Raw genomic sequence first — 19468 nt, forward strand, 5'->3', positions numbered from 1 at the left:
TGCTGCAGTGACTCTCTCCTGCTCCCCGATGACTGTGGGGGGGCGTGCCTGTTTTTCTCGTTGGTTATGATGTTGTATGAAATGCGGAAAAAAGAAAATGAGCGGAAAAGTATGCAGGCTGATGTGTTTTTTTAGGAGCTTGTGAAAAGAATGATCGCGGGAGAGCTGGCTAACATAATTGATGTATGTGTTTATCCTGATAAATGAATGCATTCTTTATGATACCTTCTACCGTATGAATCTTTTGGGAAGAACGCGACTTTGTAGGGGCAGGGAGCCGATAGAGGCCAGATAAAATTTTAATTTTATTTTGCCACCCCACCCACCCCTTTTGGCTCCCACCACGCGGCGGGGTCTTGTGGTTGGAGGACCCCAAAGTCTGCCACTTCGTAAGTAATAATATTCAAATCCTAACTGAGGACGAAGGACCATGCTAGTGGTCCACAGAATTCTATATATTGAATGAGAATAAAACATTGAAGCAATTAACTAACGAAACTTTTTTCCTAACTTGTTTGGTTTCCATAAATAATTTCAGGATCCGGCCAGCTGCCCGGAAGATTATTATGTATCGATATGTTTTTTTTTGGATTACTCTGGTGGTTCCTCCTGTCTCCTTTTGCGTTGCTCCACACGTGTCTCAGTGTTTGCTTTAGTACGGCCACACACGGGTAGCTTGAGCCGCGAATAGTTTTTTTTTTGATGTCATTTTGTGTTATACGCTGACGCGGTCACGTTCGGCAAGCATCCACTTTCCACAGCATGGCGTTTGATATTTTGGAGTCATCTCAGATGTAACGCCGGCACCACCGCCGTGGCACTCATGGGGATTAGGATGGAACGCGGGACAGCGAAAGATATTGTGCTGCACATGTGTCTGTTGCATTTGTTCTGTTGGGGAGGTCTTCAATGTAGAAGAAGAGGGATGAACATTGCACGACTCCGTGGCTTGGAGGAGTTATTATCCTTTTTTTGTATGATCTTTGGTTCCCGCCCGTGTCTGCCGCGATTGCTTCCCCTGAGTGGAGCTGCGCCATGGCCATCCTTATTATTATTTTTTTGGTTGTTTGCAGGAGGAAAAACACGTTGCGAGTGACGAAACCACACTTCATTGCATGCGGCGTCCAGGGAGGTACGTATTTGAGGTGGGGTGCACATATGTGGATGTCACGTGAGAAGGAACGGGGGTTGACTGCCCAACCGTCACTCCTTTTCTGGAGAGTGTGCTCCTATTTTTTTTTGTTGTTGTTGTCCTTTTATCTCAGGGCACGGCGGGATTGGAGGCCACTGCCCCACGAAGTTCCTTGCGCACATACACACTCTCATGCCACTGTCGCCCCCGGAGTGGGGTGCAAATCCAATTTTTGCTGCTTTTGCATTGGCGCAATTATTTTTATTTATTATTGGCTGACGCCACACTGTCCGGCGTGTCACTTTGATTGGATTGTGTGGGACTGCTCGCCAACACCATCGAACGAAGCAGGCCGACGACTTCCCGTATTTGAATGCCATCTTGCACGCACGTATTTTTTTCACTTGTTCAGTTGACGTGCACTCTGGCAGCGAGGGATTTGGAACTATGCGTGCGTGGAATTCTTCCTTCCATGTGGACTGCGGGCAGCACCGAGGGGCTGTCAATTTAACTCCGCAGAGTTGTTGTGTCTCTTCGCAGGGCTGGCAGGGAAATTCCATGCAGCCAGCTACTGCTGTTGTGTCCCCAAATGTTGCCACTCCATGCAAATAATGTGCTTCAGCGAGTGAGGGGGATGATTGGGTTTGTGTGCACTCTGATTGTGTTTGCTGCCTTGTGCGGGCACGCAACACCTGAGGGGTGGGAAAATGGAGCGGGGCGGTGCATGGCTGCGTTCCGCCCATTGCTCACTGCACGGTGGTGCGGTGCGCATTGTGGTGTTGACTCTGCGATGTGACTGCGGTCTCCTGCGCGGCAATGGCGGTGGGTGGTCGAGAGTGTTGGGCCGCGGCGGGACGGTGGGATCGTGCCTCCTTTTATTCTTTTGTGAAGGTGCACACTTATTTTTAGTGTTAGTGATGGGGCAAACAGACGGACAACGTGAATAAAACAAAACAGAAAAGGGCAATAATGTGGCGGTGTTGTTGCCAATTGCACGTTTTGTTGCTGCGGAGGCGGTGGGCCTTAGCTGTTTTGCCGACAGGCGTTGCAGTGCGGCTGCATGGCGCACCGACCGCCCCGCCGTGCGAGCGCCACGCCCAACGCCATTGGGACTGCGGGAGGAAACAGCCGCGACTGCCCATTGGAGCCAGCGGCACCTGTGTTGGCTCCGATGCTACAGCTCAACATTTGCTGGGGAGTAAAGAGTGACCGCGGTGGACTCTTGACAGTCTGGTGGAAGATCTAATGCTGGACGGAGATACTCTGAGAACCAGCTTTAGGCTTATTTTTTTTTTTTGAATTGTATTGGCTCCAGGGCGACCGTTGATGAAAGACCACAATGCGACGGGGGAGATGTTTATTCGGAGACTCGATGCTTACGTAAAAGGCCGGCAGCTTCTTGAGGGAATTCTTAATTTGACAGACTACCGGGTGTAAAAACTTCTTCGCGAGGGTGTGTTCTTTCCTCGTCAATGGAGGGACTATGGGAGGAAGGACACGATCAATTTCCGAGCAATGCAAAAACTTGATTCAGCTCTTGAAATGCCAGACGGATACTCGGAGCAACGAAAAAAAAAATCCACCCTTGTAACTACGATTGAAGATGTACTGTCTAAAAGAAAAGTTCGTGTCATGGACCGAAGGCTGAATGAGCTTCTTAATAGGAGATTTGATGGCAGGGGCTTTGTGGACGCCAATCGGAAATTCTTGCAGGAGGGGTTTTTAAGGACCCCGAGAAGTATATTTGCGATGCGGGAGTATTGGGCGAAATGCAGGCATCCGATCGTTATGTGATGATGGAGAGGGCTGCAAGGGATGAAATGGACATGGCAGAGGATTTACACAAGCTTTACGAGCATGGTGTGGACAAGTTACTGAAGTGGTTGGTGGCGGCTGCGGGGTATAAGCAAGTGTTCATGGAGTTACTAAAAGGTTTTTGGATGCAGCCGCCGAGGAAGCGAGGAGCCCAACGAAGTCGAGTGCACCGAGGTACCTGGAGGGATGCTACGAGTCTGTGCACAATGCGAGGTGGAGCCATGTGGTGGAGGTCCGTGGCGGCGAGGGGACGGGACTGGAGATGAGGGAAGGGGAACCACCACAGCCTTGGACGTACAAGGCAGTTGGCGACTCTCTCGAAAAGGATGACGGTGTGGAGCAATCCGGTGCAGCACGTCCCAGGCTGATGGTGCTCACCTCGGACAAGGGATGGCCGTACTCGTGGAATCGTAAGGGGGCGGAATCCACTCGTGGCTGCTATGTGAACTGTGAGGTGGAGCGAGTGTGGCAGATCGTCAGCGGCGATCTCACCGAGTGGTTCAGCCCTGACGCTGGGGACTACTTTACGCCCAAGCGGCGTCTGTTGATTGGGACGCCCGGGATCGGGAAGTCGATGGCTGCCGGCTCGTACCTCCTCTACCAGCTGCTGCAATACGACGTCGAGAAACTCCCAGTGGCTGCCTACAGTGTTGGTGGAAGTACGACGTAAGTGTCTGACGAGACCATCAAGACGGTGTCGGAATAGAGGAGCAATACAACGTCCAAGAGAGTTTTGTATGGTTTGTGGTGGCGTGGGATGAAGGGGTATATCATATAGGATGTGACAGAGGAGGGAACGCCGCCAGCGAGTTGTTTTGCGTTTTTTGATGAATGGGGCATGATTGTGGTGTCCTCCCTAGAGGTTAGGAACTATGGTGAATGGGTGAGGCAAGTAAGAACCGCGCGAGTCATCATGAATTGCCCCGACGAGATGGATGTGAAGGCGATGTGTTCATGGACGAGGCGTGACGAGACTGCGGAGAAACAGGCGGAATGCTGGAAAGAGGTCAAAAAACACATGTATCTTTTGGGACCGATTCCACGTCACGTCTTTGATGAGGAGGCGTTTAGTGGACGCTGTGGAGCGGTGGAGTTTGCATTGGAATTGACCAACGACGTAACTGTGAAAGAGTGCTTTCCACGGGGAGGTGAGTCGCCACGGTATTCTGAGGACCCGTCCCACAGGCTTGTGAAGGTTGTTCGGGAAATATACGCAGGCGGTGTGAGCCTTTTCAATGCACCGATATCTGACTACCTCGAGGAACGGACATTGGGACGCCTCCCAAGTGTAGCAGAATAAAATAGTTTTTTGAGGCTGATGTTGGCGTCGAAGGCTAATATTTTGCCCATATTTTTTGGATGGTTTGCGTTGAACTCGTTCACGGAGGGTGCCTTTGCCAAGGCAATAGCGACGGAACCCACGGAGCTTGAGCCGCCAACAGGACGTCAAGCAAAGCCCTGCGTTTTGTAGTTGGCCCCTGAATTGCATCCCAAGGGAGATGAGGGTTTGTTGCCGAGTGAAGATGGGAAAAAAAAAGGAAAACGGACCGCAAAATAAAGTATCGGCTGCTGTGCATACCGGCGGTTGGAAAGTTTTTGCTGGTGGAAGTCTCTTTTCTTTTTGAAGCCAAATCCAATGACGCTGGTTGGGCTGCGGTTGGCTACGGCGCATGCGCATCACACCACCGTCAGGACTGTGTGGCAGTTCACTGAGTGCCTGGCGGCGTATTTTAATGGTTGGGAGGAATCATCCCGAGACATGTCGTGGGAGATGATTTACGTGCAGCACGCAGACAGCACGCCGATGGATGGCTGGCGGAGATGTGATTTTGTCCACCCCGAGAGAGTGTGAGCGACGCGGAAGGCCGTGAAATGGCGGTGCTTTGGAAGGAAAAGGTGCGCCAGTACCAAGTGTCAATATCATCCGAAGACTTTTTAAGAGACGAAGCTCACCGAAGAGGGGAATAACCGTCGAAATAGGAAAACAAATTGGGGAGGGAATGAAAGGGGGTAGTTTTGATTTCTGGTAAAAACATTGTGGGAGTTATGTATTTTTGGATACTTGTGTGTGTGCATACGGGGCACAGTTGGAGAATTGCCCCTGTATGAGGGAATCATTGTGGCTGGCGGTGTCGCAGGATGTCTGCACTTTCCATTTTGTCCTGTTGTGTTTTAGGGTCCATCACTGACGGAAGCATCTTGAAGGGATGGAGGGCGAATAGCTTCTATGGGGAAACGGTGCGCACTCCGTGTGACCGCATGGGGCGAGGCGCCGCGTCGTGGATGGATGAGGGCCCGCTTCCGCGTGTGGCTCTTTGGGTGATTGCTTGCTCGGCGTGCGTTGGCTGCGTGGAGTGGCCGCATGCTCACGGGCCGTGTGGATTGTGAGTGCCTCCTGACGACATCCATTCATCTTTATATTTCTCTCTGTCTGTCTGTCTGTCTGTCTGTCTGTCTGTCTGTCTGTCTGTCATTCCCTGTTGGGTGTGAGGCGTGTTGCACCGCGGTAGTTCTGGCCCGCACACACCGACGGTCCGCTGTGACGCCTGTGATGGCCGGTGCGTGGCGCTGGTGTTTTGCGGAGCGAGTGGGTGCGGTGTCTGCGAGAGGGTCGGTGCTCTCCTTGCGCCTCGCGTGTGTGTTGCTCTTTTCTGTGGGCGATGTTTCTTCATGTCGTCCCTTCCGGATTGTCTTGTGTCCCGCTCTCTGCGTGGGTGCTCTGCTCCCCACTGACTTGTCAGCTGTATTGCCGCCGCTGTTTTTTTCCTTACCGCATGTACACAGACACACGCTAGGAAAGAAGGAAAACAAGCGATAATTACCACTGTGAAATTGGAAGGCACTGATAGGACCAACAGCACCCACCGCCCACGCACACATATTTGTATGCTCTCACGTGTTGCTGCTGTGGAGGCACCCCGCACACACAACCGTCGCCGCGTGACCGGATCCAGCGGAAGGAGGAGGGAAGGAAGAGAGAGTGAGCCGCAGAGGCCCAACATGTCCCGGCTTGTGTTTGCTTCCGCGGTGCTGCTTCTCCTTTTTTCGTGATGACGTGCTGTGGGATTGGTGGAGGTGCTTCTGCTGGGGGAGGGTAATGTGAGGAAAGCAGTTGATTCGTTGATGGGGATTGGATGGGAAAAGCTTGACAACTGGGAGGATTTTTCTGACGCTGGTGGTAAATATGGCTCGCTTCGTGGTCCCAGTCTTGTTGATCTGCAGGGTCATGTATTTGCTATTGCTGAGGCCCATTGCAAGGATGGAGGCGACTGCAGCGACGTCGGCTTTACTGGGATTGCGTCAAAGTACCTTGATTTAATTGGTGTTGCTGATCCAACGGAGATCTTGACGGCAGATGCGAGTATCTTTGGCGCAGATCTTCTAAAGGAAGGGTCTGAGGTCATCAGCGCCAGAAACGGCATAACGCGACCAACGACACTTGTACTTGGGGAAAGTGTCTACGTGCTCCTGGGAAACTACAGCCATACAGGGCCGCAGGTTGGGGGCACGAATGAGCGGGGCCTTTTACTTTTGAAGGGAACTCTCACTGAAGAGGGTGGAAGGAAGAAAATCAAATGGAATGAGACCCATGTGGTGGAGCCTCAAGGCAGAGGGGATTCTCGTTCCTTGACCGAGTTAGTTGGCGGTGGAGGATCGGGTGCTGTGTTGCGTGACGGCTCGCTTGTGTTTCCCATGCAGGCCAAAGACAAGGATGGAACGAGCGTTTTGCTGTCTATGCGTTTCCCCAAGTCGGGGAACAAATGGGAGCTTTCATCCGAGACGCCTGGTAAGGGCTGCAGGGATCCAACCCTGGTGAAGTGGAAAGAAGACAAAGACGACGAAAGACTCTTCATGATGGCTCATTGTGCTGGAGACTACTATGACGTTTACATGTCCACTCCGCATGGAGTCAATTGGTATACGTCGGGTCAGCCAATTACGCGCGTGTGGGGCAACTCACACAATCGAAAGGGTACGGCGTCCGGAGCGGATCCACCACCGCAATCATTGAGGGTAAGGAGGTGATGCTCATCACCGCGCCGGTGTATCCGAGGGAGGAAAATGAAGGAGGAAAAGGTCGGCTCCATCGTTGGGTGACGGACAAGGCACGTGTGCATGATGTTGGGCCGGTATCCGTGAAGATGATGACGCTTCCGCCAGCTCGCTGTTGATAAAGGATAAAAATAAAGAGTTGATTTCACTGTACGAGAAGAAGAAGAGCGATGGAGCATACAATCTTGTTGCTGTGCGTCTGACCGAGAAACTGGAGCGGGTAAAGGAAGTGGTGAAGACATGGAAGGATTTGGACAGCGCCTTGCAATAATGCCGTTCCGGTTCCAGCGGCAATGTTGACGCGCTCAGAAAGGGGCATGTGCAATGGTCCTGTTCCCACTGACGGGCTTGTTGGCTTCTTGTCTGGTAGCTCAACTGTGACCGAGTGGCGAGACGAGTACCTCGGCGTGAACGCCATTGTCCATGGCCCAGCGGAAAAAAGGATAGGGGTTCCCAATGGAGTGACGTTCCAAGGATCATGGGCAGAGTGGCCTGTTGGTAAATTGGGGCAGACTGTGCCGTACTACTTTGCGAACAACAGGCTCACTCTTGTGGCGACGGTGTCCATCCACGAGGTGCCGAAGGAGGACAGCAGCCCCATTCCTTTGATTGGCGTGAGGATGAATGACACCAAAGGCACGGTGCTTTTTGGTCTGTCGTACACCCATGACAGGAAGTGGCTGGCCATAGCGGGGGATGCTGGCGGCGTGGAGGATCTTTTTGGGTGGGAGCCACACACAACGTATCAGGCGGTACTGCGAATGGATTATGATGAATGGACTGCCTTTGTGGATCAGAGAGAAATCGACCGCAAGAGCTATAATGAGGATCTGTTCGACTCGCACAGGATCTCACACTTCTACCTCGGTGGGGACAACAAGGACCGAAGTGCAACGGACGGCCACGTGACGGTGACCAACGTCATGCTGTACAACGACGATCTGTATAATAATGAGCTGTATAAACTCAATGCCAGCAAAGCCACTATTCCATCACTGGGTGTTGAGGAACATCCCACAGGACAGGTGACCAGCAAAGACGTCTCATTTGCTCCCGAGTCAAAGAGTGAAGAAATCGTCACCAGCCATGAGGAATTGAATGAGGATGATCCTGACAAACAAGAGGAAGAAACGGCGTCGATGATCCGGTGCCTGCAGCGCCCCCTTCCACGGTTGACGCGGGACCATCTGTTTCTGAGCCTGCCATCGCAGCGGAGAGCGCAGGGAATGACCGTCCATATGACAATGCCCAGTTTCACCAGGGCGAAACGGCCCAGCAAGCCACGCCGAATGAAGAGAATAAATCGATGCAACGGGGCTCAGACCTGCAGCCACAAGACCCACAGCCAGCGGAATTAACGGAGGTTACCGATGTTGAAATGTCCTCTGGAAGTTATGATGAAGAAATGCCAGAGGAGGAGGGAGAAGCGGATGGCAGGAGTGACGGATCAACGTCTTCAGTGGGTGCATCATCGGATATGGATACGGCCACCGAAACAGTTGACAGTGAGCGTCAATTGCAACAAAGCACTGAGCTTTCCACTGAAAATGAAGGCCTGCGGTCCACTGGAACCGGAACCACCGGCGCGGAGCAAAGCCTCAGCCTCGAGGCGGGGGACAGAAATCCCGAGAGAACAATGGGCTCAGATAGCAGCCTCACTCCTTCAGGGATTGACGTCGAACCGACATCCGCGGCGGTGGGAGCGCCGTCCCGACGCGGCTGATGGTGGCGCTGCCGCCGCCGTTTCGGTGGGCAAGCGACCCGCAGCTCGGCACGCACCTGAGCTTCGTGCCTGTGTCGACGGCGCGGCCGCGCGGGTTTGGTGGTCCGTGGGGAGCGATGCTGAGCAACGCGACGTGGGTGCGCAACGCGACGAATCCGTCCACCATCCTGGAGCTGGCTGTGCCCGTGCACCGCGGTTACTTCATTGCAGCCGACGAGACGATAGTCATTCGCTGCGACGCTGCGGCGGTGTTCGGCGGCTGCAAGGGTGTGCTGCTTGGGTCTTTCACGATCAGGTCGAACACGCTGCCCGCCGCTGCCAGCGCCCTCTCGGCGATCACCGGTGTCGTTGCGGGTGCGGCGGCTGTTGCCGTGCTGGTGACCGGTGGGCTGGGCTCCATCCTGGAGATGCAGGCACTCGGCGTGTTCGCGAGGATGTCGTGCGCCTCGGCGCAGGAGCGTGCGAGCACCGTTGCGCTGCCGTACTTCCTGTCGGTGTTCGCTGCCCTTGACCCGCTGTGGATGGTGGTGGGCAACGCGCTGCTCGCCGCTGTGTTTGGGTGCGTGCACTGCGGTGTGACGGCGGCCTTCCAGCGGTGGCGCGGCGTGGACGCGGCGAGTGCGTGGACGACGATGCGCTTCCCGAGCCTGACTTACGTCGTGGCGCACGCGATGCACCTCGTCATTTTCTTTGGCTCGGTGCTTGCACTGGCGATGCCCGGCGCCCGCGTGCAGCACCGCGTGATTGGTGTCGTTGGCGTGCTGTACGGTGTGGCGTTCCCTGCTGGCGTGTGCTACTTGATTGCCCGACACGCGGGCGCGAGCTTCACGAGGTACTGGCAGTTTTCGAGGAAGCCGCTGCACGAGCGCCTGCTGTACCCCGTCGGGTATTGGCACCCCGCGGCGCAGCAGCGGATGTACGGCGGCATGCTGACGAACATGAGGGGCAGCCACGTGTACTGGTGCGTGTTCCAGCTGTCGGTGCTGTGCGTGGTGGGCCTGATTGCGGCTGTGCAGTCGCCCTTGGGAGGCTGCCACGTCCAGTACTTCTGCATGGCGGCTGTGCTGGTTGCGGGTGCGGGCGTGGTTGCCTTCACGAACAGGATGCGCTCGTCCTTCCTGACGGTGATGCACACTGCGAGCTTTGTGCTCCTTGCGGCGCTGTGCGTGGTCAGTGCGGCCAACCACCTTGCGCCGAGCGACGGCGGTGCGAAGGCGTACGCGGCTATCGTGCTGCTGCTGGCGACTGTGGTGCTTGCGGTCACTGTGTACGGCATGGTTGTGTGGTACGCGGAGGACCGCCACTGGCAGGAGCTGCGTGAGCCGCGGCGTGGCGGACTGGAGGCGCTGCTGCGCGATGGCGAGGAGAGCGACGAAGGGACGCAGAAGCTCCACGAAGTAACTACATTTTCGTACGCCTCAGGCACCACCGTTTCGTCGTCGTACCGACCACCCGCACCGCCGTAGCAGCCCATGGCCGGTGAGACACTTCCAGACGCCCTGAGCCTGCTGGACCGTGCTTCCAGTGCGAGCTGCAGCATTAATTATGCTCTTCTGTGACGTGCAACACTTAGAATTGATAGGTTTTCAGTGCTGGTTGATGGGGGAGGGCGCAGGGCCACGGCTGTGCTGCGCACCACGGCCACTCATCGCTCACAGCACAAACAGCGTCGCTCTTCATTTTTTTTTTGATTTGTTTCTGTTTTTTGCGACTGAGCTTGTGACTTTCTTTCGTTCCATGATGGCTGCGTAGGAGGAGCTTCGGTTCGGTCGCCACTGCACCGTGTCTTTTTTGGCATTGTTTGCAGTGCCTTTATTTTGTGCTGAAATGTACGTGTTTTTTTTCCTGTTGCGTAACCGAACTCACCTTGTACTGTCACACTGTGTGGATGACTCTCTCGCTGTGGCTGTCAGTCATGTCTGTGCGTATTCTCCTTTTCTTTCTTTATTATATGCCCTTTCTTTGATTTTTGTTTAGTGTTCAGCTTTAACTCAATCCAACCACGAGGACAAGGAGAAACAATGCCTGGAAAGCGCAAGAGAGTGCAGGGTGACGATAATACCGAGTGTCAGGGATATACTGTGCCGCAGGGAGATTGCCAGACGAGAGCAAAGCTGTCGTCCGATGACGAGACGGATCAACCCGCTGCGACCCACACAAGAGTGGAGGAAACGCAGCGACCACAGTGGACCATGAGGAGCACCGTAGAGGACATTCTGCTGGAGGGAAAGGAACGCATCACCAAAATGTGGCTGAGTGATTTTCTTCGGAATTATTTTGACGGCAGGGGCCTTGGGGAATTATATGGGAACGTCATGTTGGATGAGTTTTTAAGTAGCCCCAATGAGTTCATCAAAGACGAAGTGTTATTGGACACAATAAAGGCATCGCCGTCATACCAAGAGCTGAAAAAGGAGCGTGAGGAGTATTACGTGCTGTTGAAACCTTTATATAAGCTTAAAAAAGAACATATTGTCACTCTCAGGCATTGGAGTAACTTTAAAAAAAAGGATACGGTCATTCCTATTGCAAGGGCAAAAATAAACAAAGCCTACTCTCAGATACTGAGAGAAGAGAGGCGGGAGGCAGAAGAAAAGGCAAGGCGAGAAAGAAAACAACTGGGAATTGACGTTTCCACTTGGATTAAAGCTGCGGTGCTGAAGGGAAGGGTTCGCGTGAATAAAATGAGGCTGAATGATTTTCTTACGATGGAATTGGACGGCAGGGGCGCTTTGGACGCCAATCAGGATGTCTTGTTGGAGGAGTTTTTCAAGGACCCCAAGAAGTATATTTGCGATGCGGGAGTATTGAGAGAAATGCAGGCATCCGATCGTTACAAGAGGATGGAGAGGGCTGTAAGGGATGAAATGGATATGGAAGAGGATGCAGACAAGCTTCGCGAGCATGGTGTGGACAAGTTACTGAAGTGGTTGGTGGCTACTGCGGAGGTAAAAGCAACTGTTCATGGAGCTACTAAAAGGTTTTTGGATGCAGCCGCCGAGGAGGCGAGGAGCCCAACGAAGTCGAGTGCACCGAGGTACCTGGAGGGATGCTACGAGTCTGTGCACAATGCGAGGTGGCATCATGTGGTGGAGGTCCCTGGCGGCGAGGGGACGGGACTGGAGGTGAGGGAGGGGGAACCAGCACAGCCATGGACTTACAGGGCAGTTGGCGACTCTCTCGAAAAGGATGACGGTGTGGGGCAATCCGGTGCACCGCGTCCCAGGCTGATGGTGCTCACCTCGGACAAGGGATGGCCGTACTCGTGGAAGTGGAAGGAGAATAATTCCACTCGTGGCTGCTACGTGAACTGTGAGGTGGAGCGAGTGTGGCAGATCGTCAGCGGCGATCTCACCGAATGGTTCAGCAGTCACGGTGAGGCCGACTTTAAGCCCAAGAGGCGTCTGTTGATTGGGACGCCCGGGATCGGGAAGTCGATGGCTGCCGGCTCGTACCTCCTCTACCAGCTGCTGCAATACGACGTCGAGAAACTCCCAGCGGTTGCGTACAGTTTTGGTGGAAATACGACGTACGTGTTTGACAAGACCATCAAGACGGTGACGAGATACCTGGGTAGAGGAGCATTCAATGACTTTTTGTATGATTTGCGTCATTTGAAGATGAAGGGGTATGTTATCTACGATTTGACGGAGAAAGGAAGGCCAGCGAGTTGTTTTGCGTTTTTTGATGAATGGGGCATGATTGTGTTGTCATCGCCAAAGGTAAGCAACTATGATAACTGGGAGAAGCAAGAAGGAGCCGAGCGAATCATCATGAATTGCCCCGACGAGATGGATGTGAATGCGATGTGTTCATTGATGAGGCGTGACGAGACTGCGGGGAAAAAAGCGGAATGCTGGAGGATGGTCAAAGAACGCATGGAAAAAGTGGGGCCGATTCCACGTTACATCTTTGATGCGAATGAGTTCATTGCACACTCTGCTGCCATTGAGGATGCCTTGAATGGGGTCAATTCTCGGGATGGTGAAAAGCACTTCACACATGGGGGAGTGAAACTGTGGTATTCTGAGAATGCGTCTCAAAAGCTCGTGAGGGTTGTCCGAGGAAGAGGAGAAGTCGGTGCTGAGGTATTTCTGAACGCACCGATATCTGTTTGCCTCGAGCGTCGAGTACCGCACTATTTTGGGAAACGTGATGAGTGAGAAGGATATATATATATATTCCTGTTGCTGGTATTGGGGGTGAGAATACTCTTTTTTCCGAATGTACGGGAGGGTTTGGCTTGCGCGCGTTTATGTTTTGGGGGATTTTGTCGGTGCATTAGTAGAGGACGTTAAGGAGCTGGGGCCACCAGCACGTCGTGGAGGACAGTACGCAGTGCTGAAGGCAAATTCTGAAGGGCGCCCCACCGAGTCTTATGTGGAGTGGTTGCAATGGAGTACCATAAAAATACTAATATAAAGCATCGGCTGTTGTGCATACCGGCGGTTGCAAGCTTTCCGCTGGTGGAAGTCTCTTTTCTTTTTGAAGCCAAATCCAATGACGCTGTTTGGGCTGCGGATGACTACGGCGGGTGGGCGCCACACCACCGCCAACACTGTGTGGCAGTTCACTGAGTGCCTGGCGGCATATTTTAATGGTTGGGAGGAGTTATCCCGACAACTGTCGTGGGAGATGATTTACGTGCAGCACGCAGACAGCACGCCGATGGATGGCTGGCGGAGATGTGATGTTGTCCACCCCGAGAGAGTGTGAGCGACGCGGAAGGCCGTGAAATGGCGGTGCTTTGGAAGGAAAAGGTGCGCCAGTACCAAGTGTCAATATCATCCGAAGACTTTTTAAGAGACGAAGCTCACCGAAGTGCGGAATAACCGTCGAAATAGGAAAACAAATTGGGGAGGGAGTGAAAGGGGGTAGTTTTGATTTCTGGTAAAGAAATATTGTGGGAGTTATGTATTTTTGGATACTTGTGTGTGTGTGCATACGGTGCGGGTGCACCAGCACCAGGTGACATTATTACAAAAAGGTCTCAAAAATGACCAACGCTATCGAACTTAGCAGTGAGAGAAGAAAATTAGGGAGGGAGTGGGGCTGTTTGTTTTCTGGTGAAAGACATTTGATGATTTCTACATGTTATTTTGATTGCGTGTTTGCATACGAGGCATAATTGGAGAATTTCCCCGGTATGAGGGAGACATTGTGGCTGGTGGTGTCGCAGTACTACTGCATTGTCCATTTTCTTCTATTGTGTTCTAAGGCCCATCATCAACAGAAGCATCTTTAAGGGATGGACGACGAATAATTTCTATTGAGGAAAAGGTGCATTCCGTGTGACCGCATGGACTGAGACGCCGCGTCGTGGGTGGATGAGGACTCCGCTTCCGCGTGTGGGTGGATGGGAGATTGCTCGCTCCGTGTGCGTTGGCTGCGGGGTTGTGGCCGTATCCCGTATTGCCGGGAGAATTTAGGAGCCGGCAATATTTCCCTTGTGGGTTCTTTTGTTTTGTTGCTGGCGCAATGCAGACGTCATCTACCAGCGTCCGGACTACCTGCGTCGTGCTGGGGCACATTTTAAACACCACGAGGTGTGGGGGCACGTGCTACCGCGATGCGGGCATTACGATTTATTTGCGAAAGCACGAGGGAGGACAACAGAGGCACAACTGTGCGTGCTGCAGCAAGTCGGCATTGATGCTCTTTTACTTTGTCGGCACTGGAAACTGAGAGGGTGCGCCCTGCGCCTGTTGCCAAGCACTCTCATAGCCACGTTTTGAATGGAGCGTGTTGTTTTTTCTTTGAAGCGGGCTCCGTCTGCCAACGCGACAGGGGAACACGGTTGGCGGTGGCAGGAGTTCTTCCCGGAACGGCAATGGAGTGCAGGGTTTCCAAAGTGGGTCTGTCGCCGAGGCGGGGACGGCGCTCAGGGATTGTCTCGAGGCTGCTTCTCAATGCCGTTGTTGTTGTTGACGGCCAATCGCTGATGGGAGAGCGAGAGATAGTGTGCTGTCGTGTGATTTCTTTCAGTGGCACCCGTTGGAGCGATGCATGTGCGTTTGCCTTGCGGATGTGGTGTTAGGGATCCCTATTTCACGCTATTTGGTGCCGCAGAAGTGGACGGAGAAGTGATGCAGTCACGAGCTGCACGGGCGTGGTGGACACCGTTACACGAGCCTGTGGATGATCCGAGCAAATCCAAGTGTACCATGCGGTTTGGGTCCACAGGGAAGGAAGAGACAGTGGGCGGCTTAGGGGAGTTGCAATGCACGCGGCTGCAGAAGATGGCATGCGTTGCTGAGTTCACGTTGACTGCCACTTTGGGTGCTTTTTCTCGAGGCCGTGAATCCTTCCTAATTTACTTGGTGGTGCTTGATGACACCAGACGTGGAAGGCATTTTCATTTCATACGAGGATGGCGCACGGGAGACAAGGACGAAAGAGAACGACGCCTTGCCAAAAGAGCGGCTGCTGGAACGCTGGTGAGACTCGGGATTGTTTGCACGGCCAGCTGCATTTCCTCGGCAGGATGTTCCTTGAGGCGTTCATTGGCCCAATTGTGAGTTGCACGCACGGACAGGCACCGCGGCAACCGTGTCGTTGGATCCCCGTTGCACGAATGAGACGACGCATGTCAGGCGTGGCAGGTGACGTCCCCTGCGGGCCTTCCCAAAGCCTCTTCTGTTTCACACCTCGGCATTTTCTGCGCTGTGGACACCGCTCCCGTTGGCCGTCCTCTGTGACACGAGAGCCGCCTGTACTCCTTTCCGCCGCATTGCAGAGTCGTGAGGAGGGCCTGAGGGTGCGTTGAGGAGCCGTGTGGTCTCTGCAAGCATGTCCTCTGTTTTTCATAGGTGTTGAATTTTGGATTACCGAAAAGCACCTTGAGTGCCTGCGTCAGAGGCACACATAACTGAGCAGCAAACGTGTTTGTGGAGGTGAAGGAGGGCCACGCCATTGGGAGGAGGAAGAGTGAATGGGCGGGTGGGTGGCGTCTGTGGCCCATATGTGGTGCTCGACTGGCGCTTCACGTTGTTTGGTGCTATTATCATTTGCATTCACAGAGAATGGCATTGGGTGCTGCTTTTCCCAACTCTCTTACTGTGTCTGTGTGTTGCGTGTTTGTGGGCATGACTCTTCTTCCGTGCTGTGCATTTGCCGCGTAAGCTGTCGATGGTCTATGTGGAATATGTGATGATTTGCGGCATTTTTTTGGATTGTGCTTTGATGTTTTGTCGGCGGGATGACGGTCAGACTGGACGCGTTGCTTTTTTTTTATTGTGATCACGTGCTATTTTTATGGGAGGCCTCTCAGAGAAGCGCCAGCCGACATTCTTGCAAAGCCCAGGCATGATGCCACACTGCTTATTGACGTGGAATGAGTTGAGAGGTTTACATATAAGCTCCTGTGCATTCTTGCCGTGGTGCTCCTCATGTATAGTCCGGGGGTCACAGATGATGCATGTGGCAGGCAGAACCTCCTGCATGGCGGAAGGAGGAGATTAAGGGCTGGTTGTTTGATTGTTACTGACGAGTCCTGCCTCACTGCTTGGAGGGGGCTGTTGTTCGCTGGGGCAACCTGTTCTGTGTGTCCAGACACCGCTTGCACCGAGTGGCGTGGTGCCGTGTTGGCGTGTGCGGCTCCATCATGCGGGGCAGCAGCGTGACGTTTACGGACTGTGTGGCTGTGGGGTAATGAATGTGGCAAAAGGCGTGTCTGATGGGAATCCGCGAAAGGAGGAGTGACCTTCGTTTGGCGGTGCTGCTGTGCGAAGTGCGAGGGAAGAAGAAACGCAATTGATTTCTGACATGTCGGTGGGTGTGCCACGGCCACCGATGAGTTTTCAGGGAGAGGGACAGGAGGGAGGGAGACGGATGCTGTGCACATCGACTGCGGCGTGTGGTGCCAGAGGATGCGGTTGCCATTGTGAAGGACGCAACGGCCGTCATGCGTGCAGCAGAGCGTCACCTGCATCTTTGTGTCTGCAGAGCTTGCAGGTGCTGCGAGGAGGTGCAGACGACCTCTCATCATTGGGACGCTGAGGCTGTTTTTCCTCTCTGCTCGGCGGGAGAAGCAACTCTTCCTGCAGGCGATGTGCTGGTCTGCATCGATGCTCCCCACGTGGTGTCACGCCGCCGTGCCTTTGCAGTGCCACTCGCATTGTGGTTTTATTTTCACTAATTGGCTTTTTTTGCAGTGCAACGCTTGTTTCCCTCACTGCACGAGTGGCCCCCTCTCATTTGTCTTTTTTGCAGGGCCATTGCCCGCGGCCCCCAACTGGGAGGCTGCTCGCTTTTTAAATACTTTACATTTATTTATGCTGTTGGGGGTACTGGGGAGCAATGGCTGCGGGGATGTTGATGTTGTGCTTTGCTTTGAGTGGCGGCGGTGTGTACCGTTGTTGTTGTCTTTCTGCCGCCGCTGCCTTCTCCACTTCTTGGACAGACACGCTAGGAAAGCAAGCAAACAAGCGCCAATCGCTACTGTGAATTTCGAAGGCACTGAAAGGACCAACAACACACACACCGCCCACACACACATATTTGTATGCTCTCACGTGTTGCTGCAGTGAAGGCACCCCGCACACACAACCGTCGCCGCGTGACCGGATCCAGCGGCAGGAGGAGGAAACGAAGAGAGAGTGAGCCGCCGAAGCTCAACATGTCCCGGCTTGTGTTTGCTTCCGCGGTGCTGCTTCTCCTCGTCACGACGATGTGCTGTGCCACCTGTGGAGCTACGCCTGCAAGGGAGAATGATGGCAACAGTGATTTAAGAAGTGTTGAGGGGCTGCAATGGGTCGATCTATTTGTGCCGCAGACGACGCCGGTTCTGCCGGAGGGTGGAGGTACTCCAGGGACGAAGCGGGATTCATTTGCTTCACCCTCTCTTGTCAATGCTGGTGGAGTAATTGCTGCTTTTGCCAGAGGCATAATAAATGCCCAATATGACAATGATGTATTAATTAAGCCAATTTCTTCCGATGTTGTTGCGGAGTACATCGACTCTTCGTGGGATTGGTCTACTCTTGTTGAAAAGGTGAGTGAAAGTACATGGAAGGCACACACCGTGCTTGATACAACGGATGGAACGAATCGTGTGGGCGATGTGTTCAACCCCACAGCAACAACGAAGGGTAACAAGGTGTTTCTTCTTGCGACAAGCTATGACGTGCTCAATCAGAGTGGTGGGAGTTGGAAAAGGGACAGCCTGGATCTGAAACTGGTTGTGGGTGATGTCACGAAGCCTACGGCGAGCGAGCAGAGTGGATGGATCACGTGGGGCTCACCCACATCGTTAAGCCAGACTACTTTAAAGACACCCAAAGCTGGATTGAAGGATTTTGCTTCTGGTGGCTCAGGTGTTCTGATGGAGGATGGCACGCTCGTGTTTCCTGTGATGGCGAAGGATGAAGCAGAAAACGTTTGTTCCATGATCATTTATTCGACGAACAACGGCAGTACCTGGGCGCTATCTGAGGGCATGTCCCCTGCGAAATGCCGTTATCCCCGCATGACCGAATGGGAGGGATCACTTCTCATGATTGTTGATTGCGAGAATGGCCAGAGGGTGTACGAGTCGCGTGACATGGGGGCAACGTGGACGGAGGCCATCGGGACACTCCCAGGCGTGTGGGTCAAATCAAGATCATTCATTCAGGATTTAAGCCTGCGTGTGGAGGCCCTCATCACCGCGACCATTGAGGGAGGGAAGGTCATGCTGTACATTCAGGGAGGGTACGCCTCGGGGGAAAGCGCCAATCCGCTCTACCTTTGGGTGACGGACAACAACCGCTCGTTTTATTTTGGACCGGTTGCCGTGGAGGAGGCTGCTGTGAGGTGGGAGTTCGCCAGCGCCCTGCTGTACTCGGATGGCAAGTTGCATCTTTTACAACGGAGGGACAACGATAAAGGCCGTGTCATCTCACTTTCCCGCCTGACGGAGGAACTGAGTACAATCAAGTCCGTCCTCAGCACTTGGTCGCAAAAGGACGTTTTCTTCTCCAGCTTGTCTATACCCACGGTGGGTCTGGTGGCGGTATTGTCCAACGCGGCCGGTGATGGGAGATGGTACGACGAGTACCTTTGCCTGAATTCGACGGTGACGAACGCCACGAAGGTCGAGGATGGATTTCAATTGACGGAGCCTGACTCCGGGGTAATGTGGCCTGTGAACACTCAGGGTAATAATGTGCGCCATGTGTTTTTGAGCCACGATTTCACACTTGTGGCGTCGGTGACCATTGAAGAGGCTCCGACTGCGGACGCTCCTCTACTGGGTGCGACGTTGGGGGACAATAATTCCCCGCTTACCATGGGAGTCTTGTATACCGCGGATAAAGAATGGGTAACTATGTTCAACGACAAGATAACAAAAAGTGGCACTTGGGAGTCGGGGAAAGAATACCAAGTGGCACTCATGCTGCAAGGCAACAAGGCTTCTGTGTACATTGATGGCAAGTTGCTGGGGGAAGAGGAGACGATGTTAACAGGTGAGACACCACTTGGGCTTGTGCGCTTTTGCTTTGGCGCGTGCGAAATGCACAACTCTCCTGTGACGGTGAAGAACGTCTTTCTGTACAATCGCCCACTGAATCCCACTGAGATGACTGCAATCAAGGACAGGAAACCCAAAGATGAAAAAGGAAGCGGTGACGACTCCATGCATGGGGGCGTGTCGCGGGCGCTGCTGCTGCTGGGGATGTGGGGCATTGCGGCCCTTTACTGAGAAATTGCAGTGAGGACTTCCTGCCACCGGCGTGAGCATATGTGCCTCTCCACGCACCCTCCGA

At 53.6% G+C, this 19468-nt stretch overlaps 2 protein-coding genes and 3 pseudogenes across 2 annotated transcripts, besides 6 other annotated features; all 5 read left to right on the forward strand.

The window, feature by feature from the left end:
• Positions 1 to 17056: a sequence feature (areas not merged during assembly with more than two copies in the genome that could not be assigned to a particular haplotype).
• Positions 134 to 566: a mobile genetic element.
• Positions 292 to 312: a sequence feature (AT_rich).
• On the forward strand, positions 2102 to 4799 carry Tc00.1047053510543.10 (annotated as a pseudogene).
• Positions 5370 to 5419: a microsatellite.
• On the forward strand, positions 5834 to 8362 carry Tc00.1047053510543.30 (annotated as a pseudogene).
• Positions 8723 to 10189, forward strand: Tc00.1047053510543.50 (dispersed gene family protein 1 (DGF-1), putative; the record flags this gene model as incomplete). Its single annotated transcript, XM_811438.1, has 1 exon — positions 8723 to 10189. One exon carries the CDS (start codon positions 8723 to 8725, stop codon positions 10187 to 10189), a length of 1467 nt encoding a protein of 488 aa, XP_816531.1.
• On the forward strand, positions 10745 to 13435 carry Tc00.1047053510543.60 (annotated as a pseudogene).
• Positions 17057 to 17106: a sequence feature (areas merged during assembly that could not be assigned to a particular haplotype. This can correspond to areas where the two haplotypes were merged or to regions with more than two copies in the genome that were merged during assembly.).
• Positions 17107 to 19468: part of a sequence feature (areas not merged during assembly with more than two copies in the genome that could not be assigned to a particular haplotype) that runs on past the window's edge.
• Positions 17227 to 19404, forward strand: Tc00.1047053510543.70 (trans-sialidase, putative; the record flags this gene model as incomplete). Its single annotated transcript, XM_811439.1, has 1 exon — positions 17227 to 19404. The coding sequence occupies one exon, from the start codon at positions 17227 to 17229 to the stop codon at positions 19402 to 19404; it is 2178 nt and encodes a 725-aa protein (XP_816532.1).

This window comes from Trypanosoma cruzi, genomic scaffold, assembly GCF_000209065.1.
Source record: "Trypanosoma cruzi strain CL Brener 1047053516779 genomic scaffold, whole genome shotgun sequence".
Classification (NCBI taxonomy): domain Eukaryota; phylum Euglenozoa; class Kinetoplastea; order Trypanosomatida; family Trypanosomatidae; genus Trypanosoma; species Trypanosoma cruzi.